The sequence below is a fragment of the Zalophus californianus genome, chromosome 1 (genome assembly GCF_009762305.2).
Source record: "Zalophus californianus isolate mZalCal1 chromosome 1, mZalCal1.pri.v2, whole genome shotgun sequence".
NCBI classification, from domain to species: Eukaryota; Metazoa; Chordata; class Mammalia; order Carnivora; family Otariidae; genus Zalophus; species Zalophus californianus.
In genome coordinates this window covers 8,337,723-8,359,560 of record NC_045595.1, presented here as the reverse complement: position 1 = coordinate 8,359,560, position 21,838 = coordinate 8,337,723, and the positions used below count along the sequence as shown (strand labels likewise).

At 51.9% G+C, this 21,838-nt stretch overlaps 1 protein-coding gene across 7 annotated transcripts in view; it reads left to right on the top strand.

Annotated features, from left to right (window-relative positions):
• The first annotated feature begins 15,728 nt into the window (after positions 1-15,728).
• Positions 15,729-21,838, top strand: part of DOCK6 (dedicator of cytokinesis 6) — a 41,956-nt gene continuing 35,846 nt past the window's right edge. For all 7 annotated transcript variants that reach the window (XR_003518690.1, XM_027587635.2, XM_027587634.2 and 4 more), the window contains exon 1: positions 15,729-15,788. Coding sequence is in view for 6 of the 7 variants with exons in the window: in XM_027587635.2 (XP_027443436.1) it covers positions 15,745-15,788 (44 nt within the window). In the remaining variant the exon portion in view is untranslated. The remainder of the gene's footprint in view (positions 15,789-21,838) is intronic.

Below are 21,838 nucleotides of genomic sequence, written 5' to 3'. Positions count from 1 at the left end.
GTCAGTAATAGTTCAGAGGTTCTAGAAAACAGTGAAAAGCCGCTCTTGAAGGCAAGCTACAGAGCCATTAGGAAAACATTTAAATATTATTGTAGAAATAGGAGAACTACTCCAATATTTGCCTAATAATAGAGCTTAGGGTGTGTTAAGATAGTCCTAATTCATTTCTCCCCTGCCTGGTCTCCTTCCTTATATTTTAGAAGATGTGTGGTGGGTTTTTTTTAAAAGATTTTATTTATTTATTTGAGAGAGAGGGAGAGAGCATGAGTGGGGAGAGGGTCGGAGGGAGAGGGATTAGGAGACTCCCCACTGAGCGGAGAGCAGAACATGGGGCTTGATCTCAAGACCCTGAGATCATCACCTGAACCGAAGTGAGACACCTAATCGACTGAACCACTCAGGGGCTCCTCTTAATCCTTCTTATAAAGACACCAGTCGTGTTGGATCAGGGTCCATTCACAGTGACATCGTTTTACCTTCATTTATCAATATTGGTCCATCAGTTGTAACAAATTGATCACAAATGCAAGATGTTTATAATAGGACAAGCTGTAGGTGGGAGGGAGAGGAGATAATATGGTAACTCTCTGTACTTTACATTCAATTCTTCAAGCCTAAAACTTAAAAAAAATAAACTCTATTAATTTAAAAAAAAAAAAAGAAGGAGTGCCTGAGTAGCTCAGTCAGTTAAGTGTCTCACTCGTGATTTTGGCTTGGTTCATGATCTCATGGGTCGTGAGATCGAGCCCCACACCTGGATCCACGCTCAGCAGGGAGTCTGCTTGGGATTCTCTCCTTCTCCCTCTGCCCCTGCCCCCACAAAATAAATAAATAAATAAATAAATAAATAAATAAATAAATAAATAAATAAATAAATATTTTTTAAAAAAGAAAACACTGGTGGTGGCATCTGTTTTTTGCTCCAAACTCATTTGCACAATCTGACATTTATTTTTTAAGTCTTTTTTATTTTTATTTTTATTTTTTAGAGAAGTTGCCTCTTTTTTTCTTTTTTTCTAAATTTTATTTATTTATTTGACAGAGAGAGACACAGCGAGAGAGGGAACACAAGCAGGGGGAGTGGGAGAGGGAGAAGCAGGCTTCCCGTGGAGCAGGGAGCCCGATGTGGGGCTCGATCCCAGGACCCTGGGATCATGACCCGAGCTGAAGGCAGATGCCTAACAACTGAGCCACCCAGGTGCCCCTTTTTAAGTCTTTTTTAAAATGAGGAAATAGAACACAAATGCAGAAAACTACATAAAACACATATGCCTGCTAAATGCAACAAATGAATCGTGACAAAGCAGACAACACTGCAAGCATGTTTTGTAACTTTACATAAAAAATATAGTACCATAAAAAAATATAGTACCATAGGTGTGATTTTTATAACTTGCTGGGAAGGCACCGTGGTATGTTCCTTAAGAACATGGAAATCTCAGGGTACCTGGGTGGCTCAGTCGGTTAAGCAACCGACTCTTGATTTTGGTTCCTGTCAGGTATCAGGGTCGTGAGATGGAGCCCCGTGTTGGGCTCCGTGCTTAGCAGAGAGTCTGCTTGAGATTCTCTCCCCCTGCTGCCCCCCATCATGACCCCAGGGTCCTGGGATCCAGCCCCATGTGGGGCTCCATGCTCAGGAGGGAGTCTGCTTCTCCCTTTCCCTCTGCACCCCCCCCCCCCCGCTAGTGCTTGCTCTCTCTCTCAAATAAATAAATAAAATCTTTAAAGAAGGACATGGAAATCTCTTCTCTGCTATTTATTCACTGGGGGGCCCAGGGTTGTTTTGAGATAAATGAAATAATAAATCCCCATTTTACAGGTGGATAAACCTGAGGCATGAAAGTTAAAACACCTGGCCAATGTCACAGATAGAAGATGGTGAAACTCAGGGCACCTGGGTGGCTCAGTTGGTTAAGCGACTGCCTTCGGCTCGGGTCATGATCCTGGAGTCCCGGGATCGAGTCCCGCATCGGGCTCCCTGCTCAGCGGGGAGTCTGCTTCTCCCTCTGACCTTCCTCCTTCTCATGCTCTCTCTCTACCATTCTCTCTCTCTCTCAATAAATAAATAAAAATCTTTAAAAAAAAAAAAAAAAGAAGATGGTGAAACTCAGACTTTGATCCCAGGGTCTCAATCTTAACCACCACATAGATGTTTTGTTGCAGGACAGCTGTCCGGCTCTCTGCCTATGAGTATATATACATAGTCTTTCTTATGTTAAAATATAGAATCCATCACAGCCTTGGAAGTTCAATGGTGTGGAAAAACTATCCCAACACAGCAGATTCCAAAGTTGGGTTTTCAGAACAATCATAACTTTTGAAAAAGCAGAGCAGATACCTGTTCTGTAGAGAAAAATGACCAGAATGAAAGCCATAAAAACACCAGTGTTGGTGAGCTTTTGAACAACTTGGAGCTCAACCCCACGACCCTGAGATCAAGACCTGAGCCAAAACCAAGAGTTGGTCACTTGACCGACTGTGCCACCCAGGTGCCCCAGGAAAAAACCGTTCTTAAGAAAATGGAGGGATGTTGTGATTGTAAAAGGAGAACCCAGAGGACCCTAGGACAAGTGGCCAGGCTGAATGACAGGTGCTGTCTTCAACCAGGACCTCTGCATGCTTGGAAGGGTTTTCTTCCCATCTCAGCAGATGCTCCTTGCTGAGTCTGGTGGGGATTTCGTGATATCGGAAACCACGACCTCATCTTTGACCACAGGAGTGAGAGAGAATTTTCAGAAACGAACAAACAAACAAACAAATAAACAAAAAACAGCTCTGGCCCGAAACTTCGCTGTGATCTCAGGGATCCTGGAAAACAGTCCCACCCGGGGTTGGAATTCCCTCTGCAGGCTGCATGCCAACTGTTTTTCTGTTGTTCTCTCTTAAAAGATCCAGGAGAGTTGGTGTGTCCGTTTCTTGGCACCCTTACCCTGCTCCAGTGTTTAACTAACAGTCTGGGATCTCCTCTTCCATCTCTGGAGGTAGGAGCTCTTGTTCTTCCCATTTTACAGTCAACAACCCGGGGGCACGATAGGGGAATCCTTGCGTTCAAGCCACACTACTAAGATTTGAAGGCTGCCTTCTGAGTCCGAAGTCAGGGCTTCTTCGTGATGGGTGGCATCTGCCCATTCACTAATGCATGCAACTTTTCATTCAGTGAGCATCCATTGAGCACCCAGTGGATATCAACCACTGTACCATACAAAACAGTCGCTGTCCCTCCCATCACGAACTCAGATACTCGAGGGACACAGATGTGTAAACAGACAATTACAACATTGGATCTGGGATGACGGGGATCTCACTACATGACAAAGCAACCTGGTCCATTATTGGTGGACCCCAGTGTAAGCCCCTTATTCCTTGGGCCTGGAAGTGCTCAGGTGTCCATGAGTCAAAGGGGACTCGGACCCTGCAGCTGTCCCATTTGGAAGTCTGGCCTTACATCTGCACTGCTGTCTTCTCCTCCTGGGCCTGGCTTCCGGAGTCTACCAGGAGTGGCCTCTGACCCTTCATCCTCGGCCCTTCTAACACATGAAGACCATCGAGGCATCACCTGACACCTTTTTTTTTTTTAAGATTTTATTTATGTATTTGGGAGAGAGAGAGCACAAGCAGGGGCAGGGGCAGAGGGAGAGGGAGAAGCAGGCTCTCCACTGAGCAGGGAGCCAGATGTGGGGCTCGATCCCAGGACCCTGGGATCATGACCTGAGCTGAAGTCAGACGCGTAACCAACTGAGCCACCCAGGCGCCCCCACCTGACACCTTTATGTGTTTATTGTGGGCAGATGTAGCAATTGGCACCAATGCCCAGCTTCTCTTATTAAAAAACAATATGAAGGGGCGCCCGGGTGGTTCAGTCGGTTAAGCCTCCTACTTTTGGTCTCAGCTCAGGTCATGATCTCAGGGTCCAGGGATTGAGCCCCACATCAGGCACCGTGCTGCTGAGTGTGGGAGCCTGCTTGGGATTCTCTCTCTCCCTCTGCCCCTCCCCCGCTTGCTTGCACTCTCTCTCTAAAAAAGAAAAAAATTTTAAAAACAAAATGAAGTCTGGCCATTTTCCATCACAAAAGTAGGCTGTGCTATGATGTCACTGATATGAAATACCTAGGAGAGGCGGGTTTACAGGGACAGGGATTGAATAGAGTTTACGGGGTAAGGGGGAGTACAGAGAGTGGGAAGTCATTGCCACATGGGAGCAGAACTTCTGCTTGGGGCGATGAAAAATTTTGGAAATAGGGGTGTGGTGGCACGGCATTGTGAACGTAATTAACGCTGCTGAATCACACACTTAAAATTAGTTAAAATGGCCAGTTTTATTTTATATATATTTTACCACGATTTTAAAAGAGCGTTAAAAATAACCATGCTTAGGGGCGCCCGGGTGGCTCAGTCGTTAAGTGTCTGCCTTCGGCTCAGGATCGAGCCCCACATTGAGCCCCGCGTCGGGCTCCCTGCTTGGCGGGAAGCCTGCTTCTCCCTCTCCCACTCCCCCCGCTTGTGTTCCCTCTCTCGCTGTGTCTCTCTCTGTCAAATAAATAAATAAATAAATAAATAAATAAATAAATAAATAAATAAAACCATGCTTAGTGTAAAAACATCCAGACGTTGTAAAAATTGATTACAACCTAGTAAGAGTCCCTGTTAATCCCACATATTCCTCCAGATTTTTCTACCTTACATTAAGCTTTGTAACTTATTACTTTGACCAATCTGGGTCCTCTCCATGCCCTACCTCACAATCACAAGTTTTCCTGTCTGCTTTGTTCAGTGCTTGGTACACAGTAGGAGCTCAAAAAAGACCCATTGACTCTTTATTCGAGCATCCATGGAGTGAAAAAGCCCTTGTGTTTGCAGGCTGGTGCCTACCCTGGTTCTGCCGCTTGCCGCCTGTGGGACCTTGATCCATTGCTTGGCCTTAGGATATCTGAGTCTTATCTGCCAAATGAGTTCAAGAAGTGTTTTCGCTTGAGGGTGTGGAGAAATTCCTGCATTCACGGCTGGCGGGAGTGTACCTGGGGGCAGCCCCCTGGGAAAAACAGTCCTGCGGTTCCTCAAAGGGTTAAGCATAGAAATACCATAGGACCCATCTGGATATGCACCCAAAAGAAATGGAAACACACATCCACACAAATACTTGTACTTGAATATTCAGAGCAGCATTATTCACAATCACCAAAGGTGGAAACAATCCAGGGGCACCTGGCTGACTCAGTGGGTTAAGCATCCAACTCTTGATTTTGGCTCCGGTCATGGTATGAGGGTCGTGAGATGGAGCCCCCCATTGGGCTCCGAGCTCAGCAGAGAGTCTGCTTGAGATTCTCTCCCTCTGCTCCTCCCCCACCCACCCCCGCCTCCACTCTCGTGATCTCTCTCTCTCTCAAATAAATAAATTAATAAATAAATCTTAAAAAAAAAAGGAGGAAACGGCCCAAATGTCCCTCCATGGGTGAGCGAATAAACAAACTGTGGTAGATGAATACGATGGTACATGATTTAGCCACAATAAGGAATGAAGCTCTAACATGTGTACAGTGAGGATGAGTCTTGAAAACATTACACTAAGTGAACGGAGTCAGACCATGTATTACATGATTCTAGTCATACAAAAGTCCAGAATAGTGGGCTAGTGGTTTCTTAGGGCTCAGAGGATAGGGGACAGGGGAATGACAGCTAATTGGTGCAGGGCATTTTTCCAAACATGAAAATGTTTGCCAATTGACTACGACAAAGATTGCACGCATCCGTGAATATACGAAAAACCATTGAATGGTACACTTTAAGTGGACGTTTACGGTATGTGAATTATATCCCAATAAAGCTATTTTTTAAAAGATTTTATTTATTTCTTTGAGAGAGAGAACACGAGCAGTGGGGAGGGGCAGATGGAGAGGGAGAAGCAGACTCCCCACCAAGCACGGGGGAGCCCGGCGTGGGGCTCGATCCCAGGACCCTGAGATCATGACCTGAGCCAAAGGCAGATAGATGCTTAACCGACTGAGACACCCAGGCGCCCCTCAATCAAGTTATTTTTCAAAGGTTTTGCTTCCGAGCTGGGGGTGAGGAGAGGCTGCAGGCTGAAGACGGCCAAGGTCAGCTAGCTGTCCATCTGTGGGAATAAATCAGAAAGACCCACGAAGGAGGAGACGCCCCAGGGCGCTTAGCGCCTGCAGCTCAGCCCAGATGGCTGAGGTCAGGCCAGCCTAGCCCTGACCTAGTAACCGTTTCCTTTGTGGCCGAGAAGAAATGGGCTGCAACCTCACTTTGTGGACTGAAACCGCAGAGGAGGTTCCTGTGGTGGGATCTCCCCTCCCACATCGGAAACTTCTCCTGCTGGGTTTTGGGGGCAAACCCTGTGGCTTCTGAGCTCTGGCCCTGACCTGTCTCCAACTACAGTCTCATTCTGAGTTACTGGGGGGAGGCTTCAACATATGAATTTGGGGTGACATAATTCAGTCTGTAAAAGGAAGTGAGTCCGAGAAGGAAAGGCAGCCAGTAAGGGGGAGGGTGTTTAAGGCAGGTTAGCCCCAGAGGCAACTGGGGGTTCGGTCCCACTGAGGACCTCTGGGAGATAGCATGGGACACGCACCTCGGTCATCCCCCACCTGCAGGCAAGGGAGCTGGGGTGTTTATCTTCCACCCCCATTGGCTGAAGGCTACTCCCAGGGGGAGCTAATTCTTAGACACTTCTCCCTGGTTCTGTGCAGCCTCCAGAGAAAACTCTCCAACAAAGGCATCTAGATGTTGGAGTAGTGTTTGCCAGGATCTCAACAGCAAGGTCCACGTCTACCATGTTCCTATTCATCCCTCAGCCTTCAGTGTCACCTCCACAGTCAGCCTGCCCTGATTTCCCCACCCTTTTTACGTGCTCATCAAACCCAGGCCTGAGTGCTTAATCCTGTGCAAAAGTTGTCCTCACGGTCACATCAAGTGGTAAAGGGCCTCTTCTCTAAGTCTCGGTTTCCTGGTCTGCAAAATGGGCATGCCAGACCAGTGAAAGAATGATGCTGGGCTAAGTTCACAGCACAGCGCTGAACCTGGCCTGGAGCTGCCTGGATGGGATCCCAGGTCAATCCTGCCATCCACTGCAGAGTTCCCGGTTTTCATCTCAAAAGTGGATGAATCCAAACCAAAAACCAAACCAAAAACACCCTGTGTACTCCAGTCAGATAAATGCCCTGGTTTCCTGAATGTCTCTCCACTGGGCTTCTGCTCATTCTGTTCCCACTGCCTGCAAGGCTGTTCACCTGCCTGCTGCCAACGCAGCCTTTAGGTCTCAGCTTCAATGCCCGCTTCTCTGAGACGCCCTCTGGCTGGGTCAGGCGTGGCCTCGGGGCTCCCCCAGTGCCCGGGATGGCCTGATTACTGGGTCGTCATCATCTGCGGTCCTGCTGGTGGGCTCCAAAACTCCACAACACCCCTAAACTCCCTCCCGCTGCCCCTTTGTGTCAGCCCCTCCCCCCAGCCCCAGCCCAACGCTGATCGGCTCTCCCACACTAGAGTTTTGTCTTTCTGAGAATGTTCTATACATGGACTCATACAATATGTAGCCTTTTGAGTCTGGCCTCCTTCACTGAGCAGCATAAAGCATTTGAGCCTAAAGCTTTGTGGCCTCTATCAATAGTTTGTTCCTTTTTGTTACTGAAGAATATTCCATTGTACCCACGGATGCCGGTTTGTTCCACTTTCTCCCATTGAAGGACAGCTGGGTTGTTGCCAGCTATTGGTAATCATGAATAAAGCTTCTATAAATAATCATGTACAGGTTTTTATGTGAGCATAAATTTTCACTTGTATTTTATTATTTAAAGGTTTTATTTTTAAGTCTTCTACACCCAACATGGGGCTCGAACCCACAACCCTGAGATCAAGAATCGTGTGCTCCACCCCTACGGAGCCAGCCAGGCGCTCCCCAAATTTTCATTTTTATTTTTACTTTTTAAATATTTTTTAAAGATTTTATTTATTTATTTGAGAGAGAAAGAGAGAGAGAGTGGGGAGGGGGCAGAGAGGGAGGTGAGAGGAAGAGGGAGAGACTCTCAAGCCGACTCCATGCTGAGCTCGGAGCCCGATGCAGGGCTTGATCCCATACCCTGAGATCATGACTTGAGCTGAAACCAAGCGCTGGATGCTCGACTGACTGAGCCACCCAGGTGCCTCTAAATTTAAATATGTGGCAGTGGGATTGTTGGGTCATATAGTGGCTGCGTGGTTAGTGTTTTAGGAGCCACCAAACTTTTCCAGAATGGCTGCACCATTTGGCAGCGCCACCAGCAGAGTCTGAGACGTCCAGTTTCTCTGCATCCTTGTCAGCATTTGGTATTGTTGGTATTTGTAGTTTAGTTGTTCTCATAAAAGTGAAACAAAAGTCTTTTAAGGCTGGCGCCGAGTGGGAGTGCAGGATTCGAACCCGAGCTTCTGAGCGTCTAACCTCCTTTTCTTGGCACAGCTGCTTTCCGAAGATAAAGGAAGAGTCTGGGCTGAGACAATCTGGTCCATCTAGAAGACGGAGCTTTGTCAGAGTCATTGCCACCAACATTGTTCAAGAGGTTGTGCTAAGGAGGAAATGTGCTAACGAGGTGGGGGAGCAAGGTTTGGGTGCAAGAGGGGGCTCTGGGTTCAAACCCATTGTCCCCCACTTGTCAACTGGGTCGCCGGAACCTTGCAGAGCCCTGGTTGTGTCATCTGGTGCATGCATCTCGGAGGTCCCTTGTCACAGAGGCGAGATGTCCCCTGGAGCCCTGGGCAGTCAGGGAGAAAGTTCTGGCAGAGTTCGTCCTAAGGGGACGAGTCCCCCACAGGGGACTCACACTTGTGCTTCGATGGTGGAAGAGATGGCACAGGAAATTAGGGCAGAGAAAAAGTCCTTTAGGGGCCAGTCCGGGGGAAACCAGACAGCCTGAGGGCTCTGGGGACTTGGGACAGCTTGCTCAGCCTCGGAGTCCCCAACTACTAAAGGGATCAAGAATATGAGCCCATCCTGCAGCTGGAATAATGATGGATATGATGCAAAAGTGTCCCTCCCTGGAATTTTTTTTTTCTGATAACCTTCCCGGAATATTATTTAGCAAGAAAAAGATATGAGGTCTCAAACCACAAAAAGACAGGGAGGAGGCTTAAATGCATGTGACTAAGTGGAAGAAGCCAGACTGAAAAGACCATGTATTCTATGATTCCAGCCATGTGACATTCTGGAAAAAGCAAAACTATGGAGACACTAAAAAGATCAGCGGTTGCAGGGGTGGGGAGGGATGAGCTGCAGAGCACAGAGGATTTTCAGGGCAGTTGGAACCATTCTGTATGATACTGTTATGGTGGATACGTGTCATTCTGTCAATCCAGACCCAGAGATTGTACAACACACAGGGTGTGTCCTAATGGGGACTACGGACTTCAGTGAATAATGACTTATCAGTTATAACAAACGTCCCTCACTAAAGCGAGATGTTAGTAATAGAGGAAACTGGGTGGGGCGTGGGGAATATATGGAAACTGTACTATGCGCTCAGTTTTCTGTGAACTGAAACCGTTTTTGTTTGTCGTTTTTTTTAAGATTTTATTTATTTATTTATTTGAGAGAGTGAGAGTGAGAGAAAGCATGAGAGGGAGGAGGGTCAGAGGGAGAAGCCGACTCGCTGCTGAGCAGGGAGCCCGAAGGGGAACCCGATCCGAGACTCCAGGACCACAACCTGAGCCGAAGGCAGTCGCCCAACCAACTGAGCCACCCAGGCGCCCTTGAAACCGCTTTTAAAAATAAAATCTATTGGGCGCCTGGGTGGCTCAGTTGGTTAAGCGACTGCCTTCGGCTCAGGTCATGATCCTGGAGTCCCGGGATCGGGTCCCACATCGGGCTCCCTGCTCGGCAGGGAGTCTGCTTCTCCCTCTGACCCTCTTCCCTCTTGTGCTCTCTATCTCTCATTCTCTCTCTCTCAAATAAATAAATAAAATCTTTAAAAAAAAAAAAAATAAATAAAATAAAATCTATTGAGGCGCCTGAGTGGCTCAGTCGGTTAAACGGTTGAGGTCATTATCGGGCCCCATATAGGGCTCTATGTTGGGCGTGGAGCCTGTGTGAGATTCTCTCTCACCCTCTCCCTCTGCTCCTCCCCTCCAATAAAATAAATAATAAATAAATAAATAAATAAATAAGTCTATTAGTTTAAAAAAAGGAAAGTGTCTTTCCTGCCCTCTATTCTGGCCCCACCTGTTTCTTGGAATTTTTTGAAAAGAATATCTAGAAAATCAAGTAAAGATGGATATATACATTTTTCCCTAATATTTGACACCAAACGCGGCCTTCTATACACCCTGATCTACACCTTGCTTTTCTTATTCCAGGCCATTCCATGCGCTGCATAGATGCCCTCCTCATTGTTTCTTTTATTGAAAGAGAATTCTTCCTCTTTGCACAGCTGTGCAGTAGTATTCCGCTGTGCATGGGCAGTGAAGCCAGCCCTTTGTGGGTCGTTATTTCCACCCTTGGCTGTTTGGTCAACCCTGTTTAGTCACGAATGTCTTCATCATTTTCCATGTAAAGACTAGATTTCTAGAAAGGGACCTGCTGAGTCTAAGGGTTCGCAGGATTGTAGTTTTGAAATATCCAGCCGATTTGTCCTCCATTCGACATTTACTTAAAGACACCTCTGCCAGTGATGGATGGGAGAGTTGGCTCTTCCTGAAATAAACCCCAGGGTGTCCCTGCCATGCTCTGTGCCCCTCCATAGCTCCCCACTGCCCAAAGGGCTATGCCTGGGCTCCCACTGGGAGGCCTTGGAAACCCACCACCCTCTCCCCCTTGCCCTCCACACAGGTGACTTCTACTTCTCTCAGTCTCTGCTCTGCTGGTCCCTCTGCCTGGAACTCCCTCCCTCCCTAACTCAGTCTGGCCAACACCCACTTGACATCCCTTCCAGCACGGACATCACCTCCTTCCAGAAGTCCCCCAGGCCTGGCAATGCTGCTGGAGCAAATGAATGGATGAAGGAATGAGGTGGGAAAGGGGAGGGGGCAGGCTTATGGAGCAGCCGAGGGGGTCTATAGGCCATAGGGAGGAGCATGGCTCCCTCCTGGGGCAATGGGGAGCCAGAGCAGACTTTGAGCAGAGGACAGGCATGTTGAAAAATTTCTCTTATTTGCAGGGGCACCTTTTTGTGCCGTGGGCCCTTATTAGCAGAAGTTTGTAAGTTAAAAAAATCAAACACCTACGATGGTGAAGGAAACCCATTAGAAACCCATCACATTCGATACTGTTATCAAAATCAGTTTTAATTGTGATGGAATGTGGGCATCTTTCTTAATACATTAAATAAGATGGCCCAGGGCACCTCCAACGACTGTCATCAGTAGAAGCAGGGGGAGCGTGAGTGATGCAAGTTTTTCCTTCTAAGGAAGAGCTCCTGAATTCTACTTGCAAACCCCTTGGGTGTCTGGGGACCCCGGTGAAAACCCCCCAGATGCTGGGATGTGGTAAGAGCACCCGGAAGGTAAGCAAACTTCACAGAGGTGTCACTAAGAGGGACAGAAGTGATTTGCAGGGATGATGGACAAGCATCCAGACAGACAAGCATCCGGTGGCTGGGCCATCTGTTCAAAGAAAAACAGGAAGACTGCACTCTGCCCCTCTGGCCTCTCTGGGCCCAGGCTTTGTCTTTGTGACTTTAACTCCCAAAGGCAGGCCGGGAGCCCCTGAGTCAGCTTCCAGCTTCCTTCCCAGCTCCGGAAGCAGCAGGAAAAACAGCCTGGCAAGGCGGCGTCACCCAGGTTCTGTGCTCTCCTGACAACACTTCATGGTTCCCCATCACAGCCCCACAGGGCCAGCTCTGAGAGTAACAACCCATTTCAGAGATGAGGAGACAGAGGGCCAGAGAGGCCCCAGGTCACCCAGCCTGGCTGTGGCCAAGCTGGGACAGGAATTCAGGTCTCTTTGGATGCTAAGTCCTGCCTGTGGCCATTCCTGCTCTGAGTTCACCACCTACCTCAAGACACCTACTCATTCATTCATTCCTCATTCGTTCATCAAGTGATTCACCAAGTTGCCAAAATCATCTGAAGATCCAGGGGAGAGATTTCCCTAAACACAACAGACCCAGTTTCGTGTTTTACGACTCAAATGTGTGCTTTGAGGTGGGTGGCTGCTTCTCTCAGCCTCAGTTTCCTGCACTATAGGTTGATGACCTGGGGTGATGAGACCACCCCACCCCCATGGGGGGGTGGGGTTAGTTGGAGCCTGCACACAGCAGGTGCTCAAGAGATGCCTGTTGAACAGATGGCCTTTGCATCCTGCTCCCACCACCCGGCCTTATCTGCACACTACCCGCACCCCACTTACCTCTCCCTGTGGCAGGAGGGTTCCTTGCCTGTGGGCAGGAGGGCTGAGGGCAGGGCAAGGGCCTGAGCCGGCCGATCCTGCCATTCCTGGCATCGGCACCAGGAGGCAGTGGGTGCCCATTCAGCTTTCCTCTACCTGCCCCCAGCACCCCTCACTCAGCTGGGGAAGCTGAGACATTGATCCTCCTGCCATCAGGCTGGCTTCTCCCACCACATTGATGATGGACATAGTAGGCACTAGGGGACAGGGAGGTATCATTCATTCTCTTATTGAGCACCTACTATATGCATAGCCCTATGCCAGGCATTGGGGACACAGCCATGAATAAGGCAGAGAAAAATCCTTGCCCTCATGGAGCTGACATTTGAGTGGGAGAGATGAACACCAGGCAGTTACAACTGGGGTAATCGGGGCTGTGATGGGGAACCCCAGGGGTTGGAGGCAGGAGGACCCAGGGGAGCCCCTGAGCTGGCTTGAGCAGGGAAGGGAGGGGGTCAAGGAAGGCCTCCAAGAAGCATGAGACCTAAGAACGAATAGAAGTTCGTTCAGGTAAAGAGCAGGAGAACCAGCGTTCTGGGCTGAGGGTACAACCTGTGCCAAGGGTTGGAGGCAGCCGCCCCCTGCCCCCACATAGACAGGCAAGCACGCAATAATGCTGCACGGACGCAGACGGTGAGGTTCTGGAACAAGCACTGAGCAGCAACTCAAGGGAATGGAGGAGAGAGAGACCGGAAATAGATATTCATGGAGTGGCCAACTATGTGCCAGGTGCTGGGGACCTCAGGGAGACGGGTAACCGGCCGTTAGACACAGTGCGACTGTAGTTGTAATCGGGGATGCCCAGGCAGCTGTAGGAGGCAGAGATGGCCAAGCTGAGATTTACGGGGTGGAGAAGGGTCAGAGGAGGAGTGAGTGGAACAGCATTCTAGGCGGTGGGAACAGCAGGGGGCACTGGTGTACAGAGGGCTGATCTTCAGCTCCGCTCCGTCACTCACAGGGAGGGAGGTTCAGCCCCTGGCCGGCTCCTCAGCCCCATCCCCACCCAGGCCAGCCATCTCCCACCTGGACCAGGACAGTCCCTTCCTCCCTGGTACACAGGCGCTGTCCCCATACCCTACAGTCTGTTCCTCATCACAGCCAGATGAGGCTAAAGTCCCTGCCAAGCTTGGCCTCTGTTTGAGCAGCTGCCAGGGTCACCTCGCCCCGCCTGGCTGAGTCAGGACTGGCGTGGCCTGAAGAGGAACTTCCTCACCAATCAGGTCTGGTAGGCACCGGGGCAGGCAGCAGGCTCCAGGTGGCTGGGGCAGGGCCTTTCCTTGGAGGCATCTTTGAAGCAGCCTTTCCACCCAGACGGGGCTCGGAGTCACCGGGCTCGCAGCCCCCACCGGCTCCTGGGTGGAACCAACTCCCACAAGGGCCTGGAGCTTGGTGCTCCCGAGCGAGGTCTGTGCCTCGTGCTGGGACCGGCCACAAGCCCTCCATGGAGCAGATGAGGAGATGGAGACTCAGAGAGGTGGAGAGATCGACCCTGGGTCCCACAGCCTGGCCTGGCCTGGGACTCTGGGTATTTGGAAACACAAATTTCAGGGTCAGGCTCCCTTGGTGACAAATCTGGGATCACAGATGGACTCTGGCTCGCCGGGTGAAACTGGGCAAGTCGTTCTGCCTCTCTGGGCTTCAGTTTTCTCATCTGCAAAAGTGGGGTGGTGATGGCACCCACAAGTGGGAAGGGGGACAGCACATGTGAAGAGGGAGCTGTGCTCTAGGGCTCAGGGGACACTGAGGAGGTGGGCAGCTGGAGTGGAGGGGGAGGGGAGGGGAGGGGAGGCGGATCATGCAGGGCCTTGGGGGCCTTGGGGAGGACTTTGGCTTTTACCCTGAATGAGGTGGGAACCAGGGAGGATTCTCAGGAGAGGAGGGGCCTGACCTGATTCAGGTGTTCCCAGGCCTTTTCTGGACACTAAAGGAAGAACAAACTGGAGGGGTGAGGTCAGGAGCCATGAGACCAGGTATGATGGGGTCTGGGCTGGAACGAGGCAGAGCGGAGGGCAGAGATCCAGAAATCTTTGCTCGTCTCCATGTTTCTTGCCCAGCCGGGCTCCCAGGAGCCCAAAGGTGAGGCAGGGACTTTAGCCCAGGAGGCCGCTGGTTGGGGTGAGGGTGACATGGGGTGGGGCACAGCAGAGTGATGGGCGGGGTTATACCTGGCGGCTCCCAGGTCAAAGTGGCTGGACCACTCAGGCAAGTGCAAATGCGTGGGCTGCTGACAGATACACATGTCACATGCCAGGCTGGGAACAGCCCTGCTGTGCCCTTAAGAGCTTGGGGCTGAGTGGCAGGATATGAGGGCTCCCCGCCACCCCCCGCCCTGCCCCGAAATCCAAGCCTCCCTTCTCTGGCCTCAGGATCTGATACTGATCCACTTGCCTAGTTAGGGCAAGTTCTTCCGCTTCTCTGGGCCTCAGTTTCCTCACGTGTAAAAGGGAGGATAAGGCTAACACCCATACATGGGAAAAAGAGTAGCATGTGCAAAGCCCTAAGGTAGAGCCGTGCCCTCGTATCATTCAGCCCCCAATTCTGCCCGGGACATTTTCTGACCAGGGCTGGAAAGGCCATCAGGCGGAGGAACCTGCCCGTGCAAAGGCTTGGGGATGAGCAAGGGGTTGGCACATCCAGAGCATGAGTGGGGGCTGGAGAATTCTCGAAGACTGCCGCTTCACTGGAGCTGGGAGAGGAACCACTGGGGAGAGATTTGAGACCACAAGTAAACCGAGACATCCCCACATCCTCCTTCCAGTGGGTGGAGGCAGCCGGGCCAGTCCAGCCTCCTGGACTGGCTCACTCAGGCCCCAGTCACATGGCCCCGCATCTCAAGAGCCCAGCTGGACCCCTCTGCTTCCCTTGTCCTGGACTGGGGCACATCCCACAGTGGCCTCAGAGACCCCTGTGATCACTCAGGCCTGGGCAAACGTCTGAGCGCCTCCGTGCCTCAGTCTACGCATCTGTAAAATGGGGAAGCGATCGTTCCTTCTGCACCTGTGAATTGCAGGGCCATGCTTCATAAACGCTTGAGATTATACTTATTAGGGATTATTGTGCGGATTAATCAGAGGGCAGAAAGAGCATCCCTCGGAGTCTGACACCCCCAGCTTCGGTCCCGGCGCCTCTCCTTTCCTGCCCCCTTCAGAGCCTCAGTTTCCCCACCCCAGACCCGAGGGGCGCGCGGAGGCGGCCGGGGGCCCCAGCGCCCCTCCGGCCGGCAGGGGCAGCACGGAGCCGCCCCGCACACCCGGAAGGGCCCCGCCTCCGGCCCCGGCCCCGCCCAGCCCGGGCAGCCCAGAACCGGGAGGCGGTGGCGGCGGCGATCACGGCGGGGACGGTGCGCGCGGCGGCAGCGGCGGGAGGCGCGCGGCGCCATGGCGGCCGCCGAGCGGCGCGCCTTCGCGCACAAGATCAACAGGTAGCGCGGCCGCCGGGCCCCTCCCGGGCCGCCCGCACGTGTCCGAGCCCCGCCCCGGGGCGGCCCGGCCCTCCCCGGCCCCGGCGTCCCCGATTCAAGCCCCTTCCGCCCGGGCCGGCTCCGGCCCGCTTCCTCCGGCGGGGGCCGGGGGCGGCGGGAGGCGGGGGGGGCGGCCGGGGTCCCCGCTGGGGCCGCGGCGGGGCTGCGAGTGCGACGGCGGCTGAGCCGAGGTCCGCCCTGGGCGCCGGGGGGTGGGGTGGGGGGAACGCGTGGGGGCGTGTCCGGGGGCCTCCCTGGAGGCGGCGGCGCAGGGAGAGCGGGGACCGGGAGCCCTCCGCGTCCCTCGCCATCCCCCGGTCCTTCCCGGGTCCCCGAGCCCGAGGGCGTGGGAGCGGGAGGGGCCTTCGCGACCCACCCTCTTTCCTGGCGCGGGGCTGGGATGCTCCTGGAACCGGGATGTGGGAACAGGGATGGTGCTCTTGGAGGCCTTTGAGGCCCCTCGGGAAGTTTCCCGTGCTGTTCCCCCACTGCCAGGGTCCCGTGCCCAGCTGTCTGGGGAGCAGGAGACAGCTGTGGATGCCCTCCCCACCCCCCAGCCCTGCTTCAGGCTCTCCCAGCGGCGACTGGACGCGCTGGAGATGGATGGGTGATTGAATGGAGGGAGTGGGGGCTGGGGACCCAACCAGCTGGTGGGCAGACGGGGGAGGGGACAGGCGCCAGGCGGCTGGGGGATCCATTTCCGTGGCCACTGGAGATTGTAAGAGACTCAGCCCGGTTGGGAGAGGTCAGACTAGGGCTGAAGAGCCTCAGCCCCCTCTTTGCCTCCCTGGCCAGTCAGAGTCTGCCCAGGGGTCCTCTCTACAGGGGACCTGTGCTGGCCATGCCCAAGTGAAAGAGCGCCCTGTGGGTCCAGCGCTGGCCTGATGGAGACACAAGAAAAGGTCCCACCCTTGGTGGCAGATACAATGGGATAGACAGAGCAGTAGCACAATAAAGTAGATTATGTATTAATGATAAGTGCCAGTGCTATGGGGACACACGAGGCAGGGAAAGGAGATGGGGACGATGGGGGCCATTTTAGATATGAGAAGCACATCAGGAAGGCCGGGATGATAAGGTGACACTTGAGCAAAGTTCTGAAGGAGGTGAAGGAGGCATCCATGCCCATATGTGGGGGAAAAGCAATCCAAACACAGGGAAAGGCAAGTGCAAAGGCCCTGAGGCAGGAGGAAGCATAGTGTATTTACAGGTCATCTGAGGAGGCCAGCCAGTCTGGAGCAGAGTGAGGAAGGGGACAGTGGGAGCAGATCGTGTGGGGTCTTGTGGGTTGTGGGGAGGACCTTAACTTGTATCCTGTGAGGTGGGAGCCATGAAGAGTTCTGAACATACGGATGTGACCATGTGTCTGGAGCATAGTGGTCAGGCAATTTTTATGTTCTGTTATCTTTATGTTCCTGAATTGCCTCTCTGTCTTGGACCTTTGGCTTCTCTGAACGCATTTCTTTGCCACTCGGTCTCTGTGTTCTTGGGTCCTGGCTTCCACTCCAGTAAAAAAGAGAGGTCCTGGGTCCTGCCCTGGGGAACGGATGCTACAGAGCCCAGGGTAAGAAGAGCAGAGAATGATCCTGGGGCCCCAGTGAACCACAAGCAAAAGGCTCAAGTCTTCTAGCCATCCTCTGCCAGGGCCTCCAGAGCAGCCTAGTAGACACCCAGGTGTCTACATGCTCAGATCTGGGCCTATATTCATCTATTCATTCAGTCATTCATTCCACAATGCCATATTGACCCAAAAGTTAAACAGTCCCCCAGTTTCCTAATAAACAGATTCTTTAAAAGAAACAAAGATTTGGGGGGACAACTTAAAACTACAAACTTTTTTTTTTTTTTTTTTTAAAGATTTTATTTATTTATTTGAGAGAGAGAGAGAATGAGAGATAGAAAGCACGAGAGGGAAGAGGGTCAGAGGGAGAAGCAGACTCCCTGCTGAGCAGGAAGCCCGATGTGGGACTCGATCCCAGGACTCCAGGATCATGACCTGAGCCGAAGGCAGTCGCTTAACCAACTGAGCCACCCAGGCGCCCTACAAACTTTTTTTTTAAAGATTTTATTTATTTATTTGAGAGAGAGAATGAGAGATAGGGAGCTCGATAGGGAAGAGGGTCAGAGGGAGAAGCAGACTCCCCGCTGAGCAGGGAGCCCGATGTGGGACTCGATCCCGGGACTCCAGGATCATGACCTGAGCCGAAGGCAGTCGCCCAACCAACTGAGCCACCCAGGTGTCCTAAAACTACAAACTCTTATAAAAGTAAATAACATGGACAAACATTACTGTATGCAATATAACTTGTTCATTTTTTCACTTATACTGTTTAAAATAAAACACAGTATGGAATGGTGATAATGGCCAGTGCCTATAATATGTTTATGGCTGGCTGGTCCCCAGCGGGAATGCCATTTGTCACCAGAGCCCGGTGACATAGGTATAACCATAGAAAGCCGGACTCACAGTGGTTAGGTCACTGTCGAGTGTCTCTTGTGGGGAAGTGAGCCCAGGAGTGTGTGGCCCCAGACTTCAGAACAATCTCAGAAACCGTGTCTCTTTCTGCCCCCCACATATCCCCCATTCTTCCAGGTATCTGATAGCGGCATCTTCATTCGGCCCCCCAGCTGTCTCCTGCGGGGCAGGTGGCATTTCTCACTCAAGGAAATAGTGATTTCGTTGGAGGCGTGGGAGGGCAAAGAGACATGTATTGACCAAATTCCAAAGGTGCCTCTGGGATTTCAAGGAAATGTCTCCCTCCCACCCCTGTCCCCAAATACAGCTGCAAACGTGAGCACACACACGTATTATTATTTTCTACCTTTAAAAAAATGGTGACATCTGACATGCATCTAGAAAAATGCAAAGTTTAAATAGTAGTTAATTATAGAACCAACGCCAGGGGTGCGCCTGGCCGCCTCAGTCAGTGGAGCATGGGACTCTTGATCTCGGGGTCATGGGTTCGAGCCCCACATTGGGGGTAGAGATTACTTTTTAAAAAATTAAAAAGCAGGGCTATCCAGGTGGCTCAGCCGGTTAAGTGTCTGCCTTCCACTCAGGTCATGATCCGGGGGTTCTGGGATCAAGCCCGGCATCGGCATCGGGCTCCCTGCTCAGTGGGGAGTCTGTTTCTCCCTCTCCCTCTGCCCCTCCCCCTCCCCCTGCTCATGCGCTCTCTCTGTCTCAAATAAATAAATAAAATCCTAAAAAAAATGAAAACACAAAACAACAAGACAATAAATACCAGGGGAAAAAGTCACTGGGGTTAAAGGCAGAGATGAAGGCAGTCTCTATCTCCTGGGCCACCCGACCTAGCCGCCCCTCCTGATCTGCACCCAGTTCCGTCCCCCAGGGAACTGCCATGCGGATGGCAGCTGCCCTCACTTCCTCACTTGCGTTATGGTTTCTCCAGCCGGGCTGGTTCCCTGTGTGCCACGGGTTACTTTTGCCTGCTTAGAACATCTTATCGACGGAATCACGTGGGGTGTCGAGGCTTGTGTGCCCAGAGTCTCTCACCTGACATAATGTCAGGAGGAGGAGGAGGGCTCGTCTATGCTGTCGCCTGTGGGCGGGTGCATCCTTTTTCATTGCTGCATACTATTCCTCCCGCCCGCGTGCAGTCTCTGTCTTGGGTCAAAAAACCTGTGTGTCTTTTCACTTTGGGGTTGTCATTACCGGGGCTGCCGTGAACATTCTCAGCCTCCTGAGTGTCTACACCTCTGCGTGGAATTGCTGGATTGGCTTTTCTTCAACTTTGCTTGATCGTTGCAGATGGTTGTCTAAAGGGGGTTCCCCCAGCAGCAGATGAGAGTTCCTGTCGCCGGCAGGCAGATCATTTGTCTTTTAAATGTTCTGCCAGTCCAGGAGGGCTGGGCTGGGGTATAAAGAGGCCTCTCTTTATGGGTTTATATGCATTCATAGCCTTCCCTCACTTTTTTACCCAAGTGGGAACACAGAGCGTCAGAGGCTTATGCCATTCTCGTTTCTGGTTTTATAGTCCTCCCCTGTGGGGATAGATTTCTGTTAATCCGACCAGCGCTGGGGTGAGGTCCACAGTCTCACATGAATTCCCACTGATGCCACTGCTTCATCTGTCCCCTCTGAGTGTCTCTGTGGCGTCATGTAGGATTGTTGACTTTCACCTTAGGAGGATTCGTCTCAGCAGTAGCTGTAACCCACGCCCTGATCTTTGCAGTTTCTCTCATTGCAATCCTGAGGTCACTTCCTGAGGAAAACCAGTATATTCAGCTCAACATGTTGCCTCCTTTTAAAAGATGTGCTCTGTGGGGGTGTCTGAGGCAGATCTGATGTGGGCATGAGAGAGAGAGAGGAATTGGGGATGACTCCCAGGCGTGGGTCCTGAGCATCCCCAGAGCTGCCCTTAGGGAGACAGGGAGGATGGCAGGAGGGCAGGTTATGGTCAGGCTGCATGCCTGCAAGACCCCACGTGGGCATGCAAAGGAGGCAGGTGCCACACAGGATGGACCCAAGGATTGTCCTTGTTTGGGTGGTCCTGAAACCTGGAGGCTGGATGGGACCACTGTCGGGGGGGGGGGGGGCGGCGGTGAGCGTGGACATGGGAGAGGCAGGTTTTGGAGCCCCTGTTTTTGGCCCTGTTCCCCATCATGGGCAACGTGGAACACCACGTGCTGGGGGGCACAGACTCTGACTTCTGGCCCAAAGGGATGTGATTCTTGGCACCTACCACACTCGGCTCTCTAACCCCAGATGCCTCCCGACCCGCCCTGTTCCGAGGCTCACTCCTCGTCTGGCCCAGCATAAAAAGCAAGGCCAGAAATTCCAGTTTCCCAGGATCCTTTTAAGGCAACTTAGTGACAGCAAGCCTTAATTGAGCACTTACTGTGTGCCGAGCCTTATACTCAGAACAGTTCGGTAAGGTGTGGGTACTGTATTGAGCCCAGAGGTCCACAGAGGGGATGATGCTCATCCGTGCTTGCCCAGGCCCAAGTGCAGAGCCCTGGGGCACAGGAAAGTGGCTCCCATGGCCACAGTGTTGAGGACCTGGCCTTTTCCCACTCGGGGGCCATCTCTCCAAGGCCAAAGACAAAAGGAAGTGGGAGTCCTGGCCATCCCCCCCTCCCCTCTCCCTGCTCTGTTGGTGCCCTGGTCCCGGCATTTTCATAAATCATCCCCCAAGACCCTGTGTGCCCAGGCTTCCAGAGGAGGTGGCCCCAACTTTGGGAATTTGAGGACAAATAGCTCATTTGGAACACCCTTTGGATTTCCTAGAAGGTCCTCCGTCAGCTCCCTCCACACCCCCAAACAATAGAAGCAAGACTCTGGGACAGTTGAGAGAGAAAGTAAATAGAATACAGAGGCAGAGGAGTGAGGCTGAGGTCTCAACTGGAGGCCCCCATGGTGGGTCAGGGTCAGGGTCAAGTTTTGTTTGACCTATACGGATTTGAATTCAGAGGCTTCCAGATGACCCCCGTTGGCCCCAGTCTCCCCCACCCCCGCCTGTCTTCCCTGAGCCCACTGCACACATTCGTCTCATCGGTGGTCCATGGTTTGTGATCAGCATAGTACTTCTGGGGGGGTTACGGCTTTTCGTTATGAAAACTTCCAAGCACAAAAGTGGAAAATGGGAGTGAGGCCCAAATACCCAGGCAATTGCCTTCTCAATTTTAGGAGGGATTGAGGCCCAGAGGCTCCTGGGTGGCTCAGTCGTTAAGCGTCAGCCTTTAGCTCAGGTCATGATCTCAGGGTCCTGGGATCGAGCCCCGCGTCGGGCTCTCTGCTCCGCGGGAAGCCTGCTTCTCCCTCTCCCACTCCCCCTGCTTGTGTTCCCTCTCTTGCTGTGTCTCTCTTTGTCAAATAAATAAAATCTTAAAAATAATAATAATAATAATAAATTTTTAAAAAAGAGAGATTGAGGCCCAGAAAGGGTATCCCATCTGCCCAAAGCCACACAGCTAAAATATCTGGGGCTTCTCCTAACTCACGGTGGATTTAGGGAAGTTGGACCAGGAGGGAAATGGGGAGGGATCCA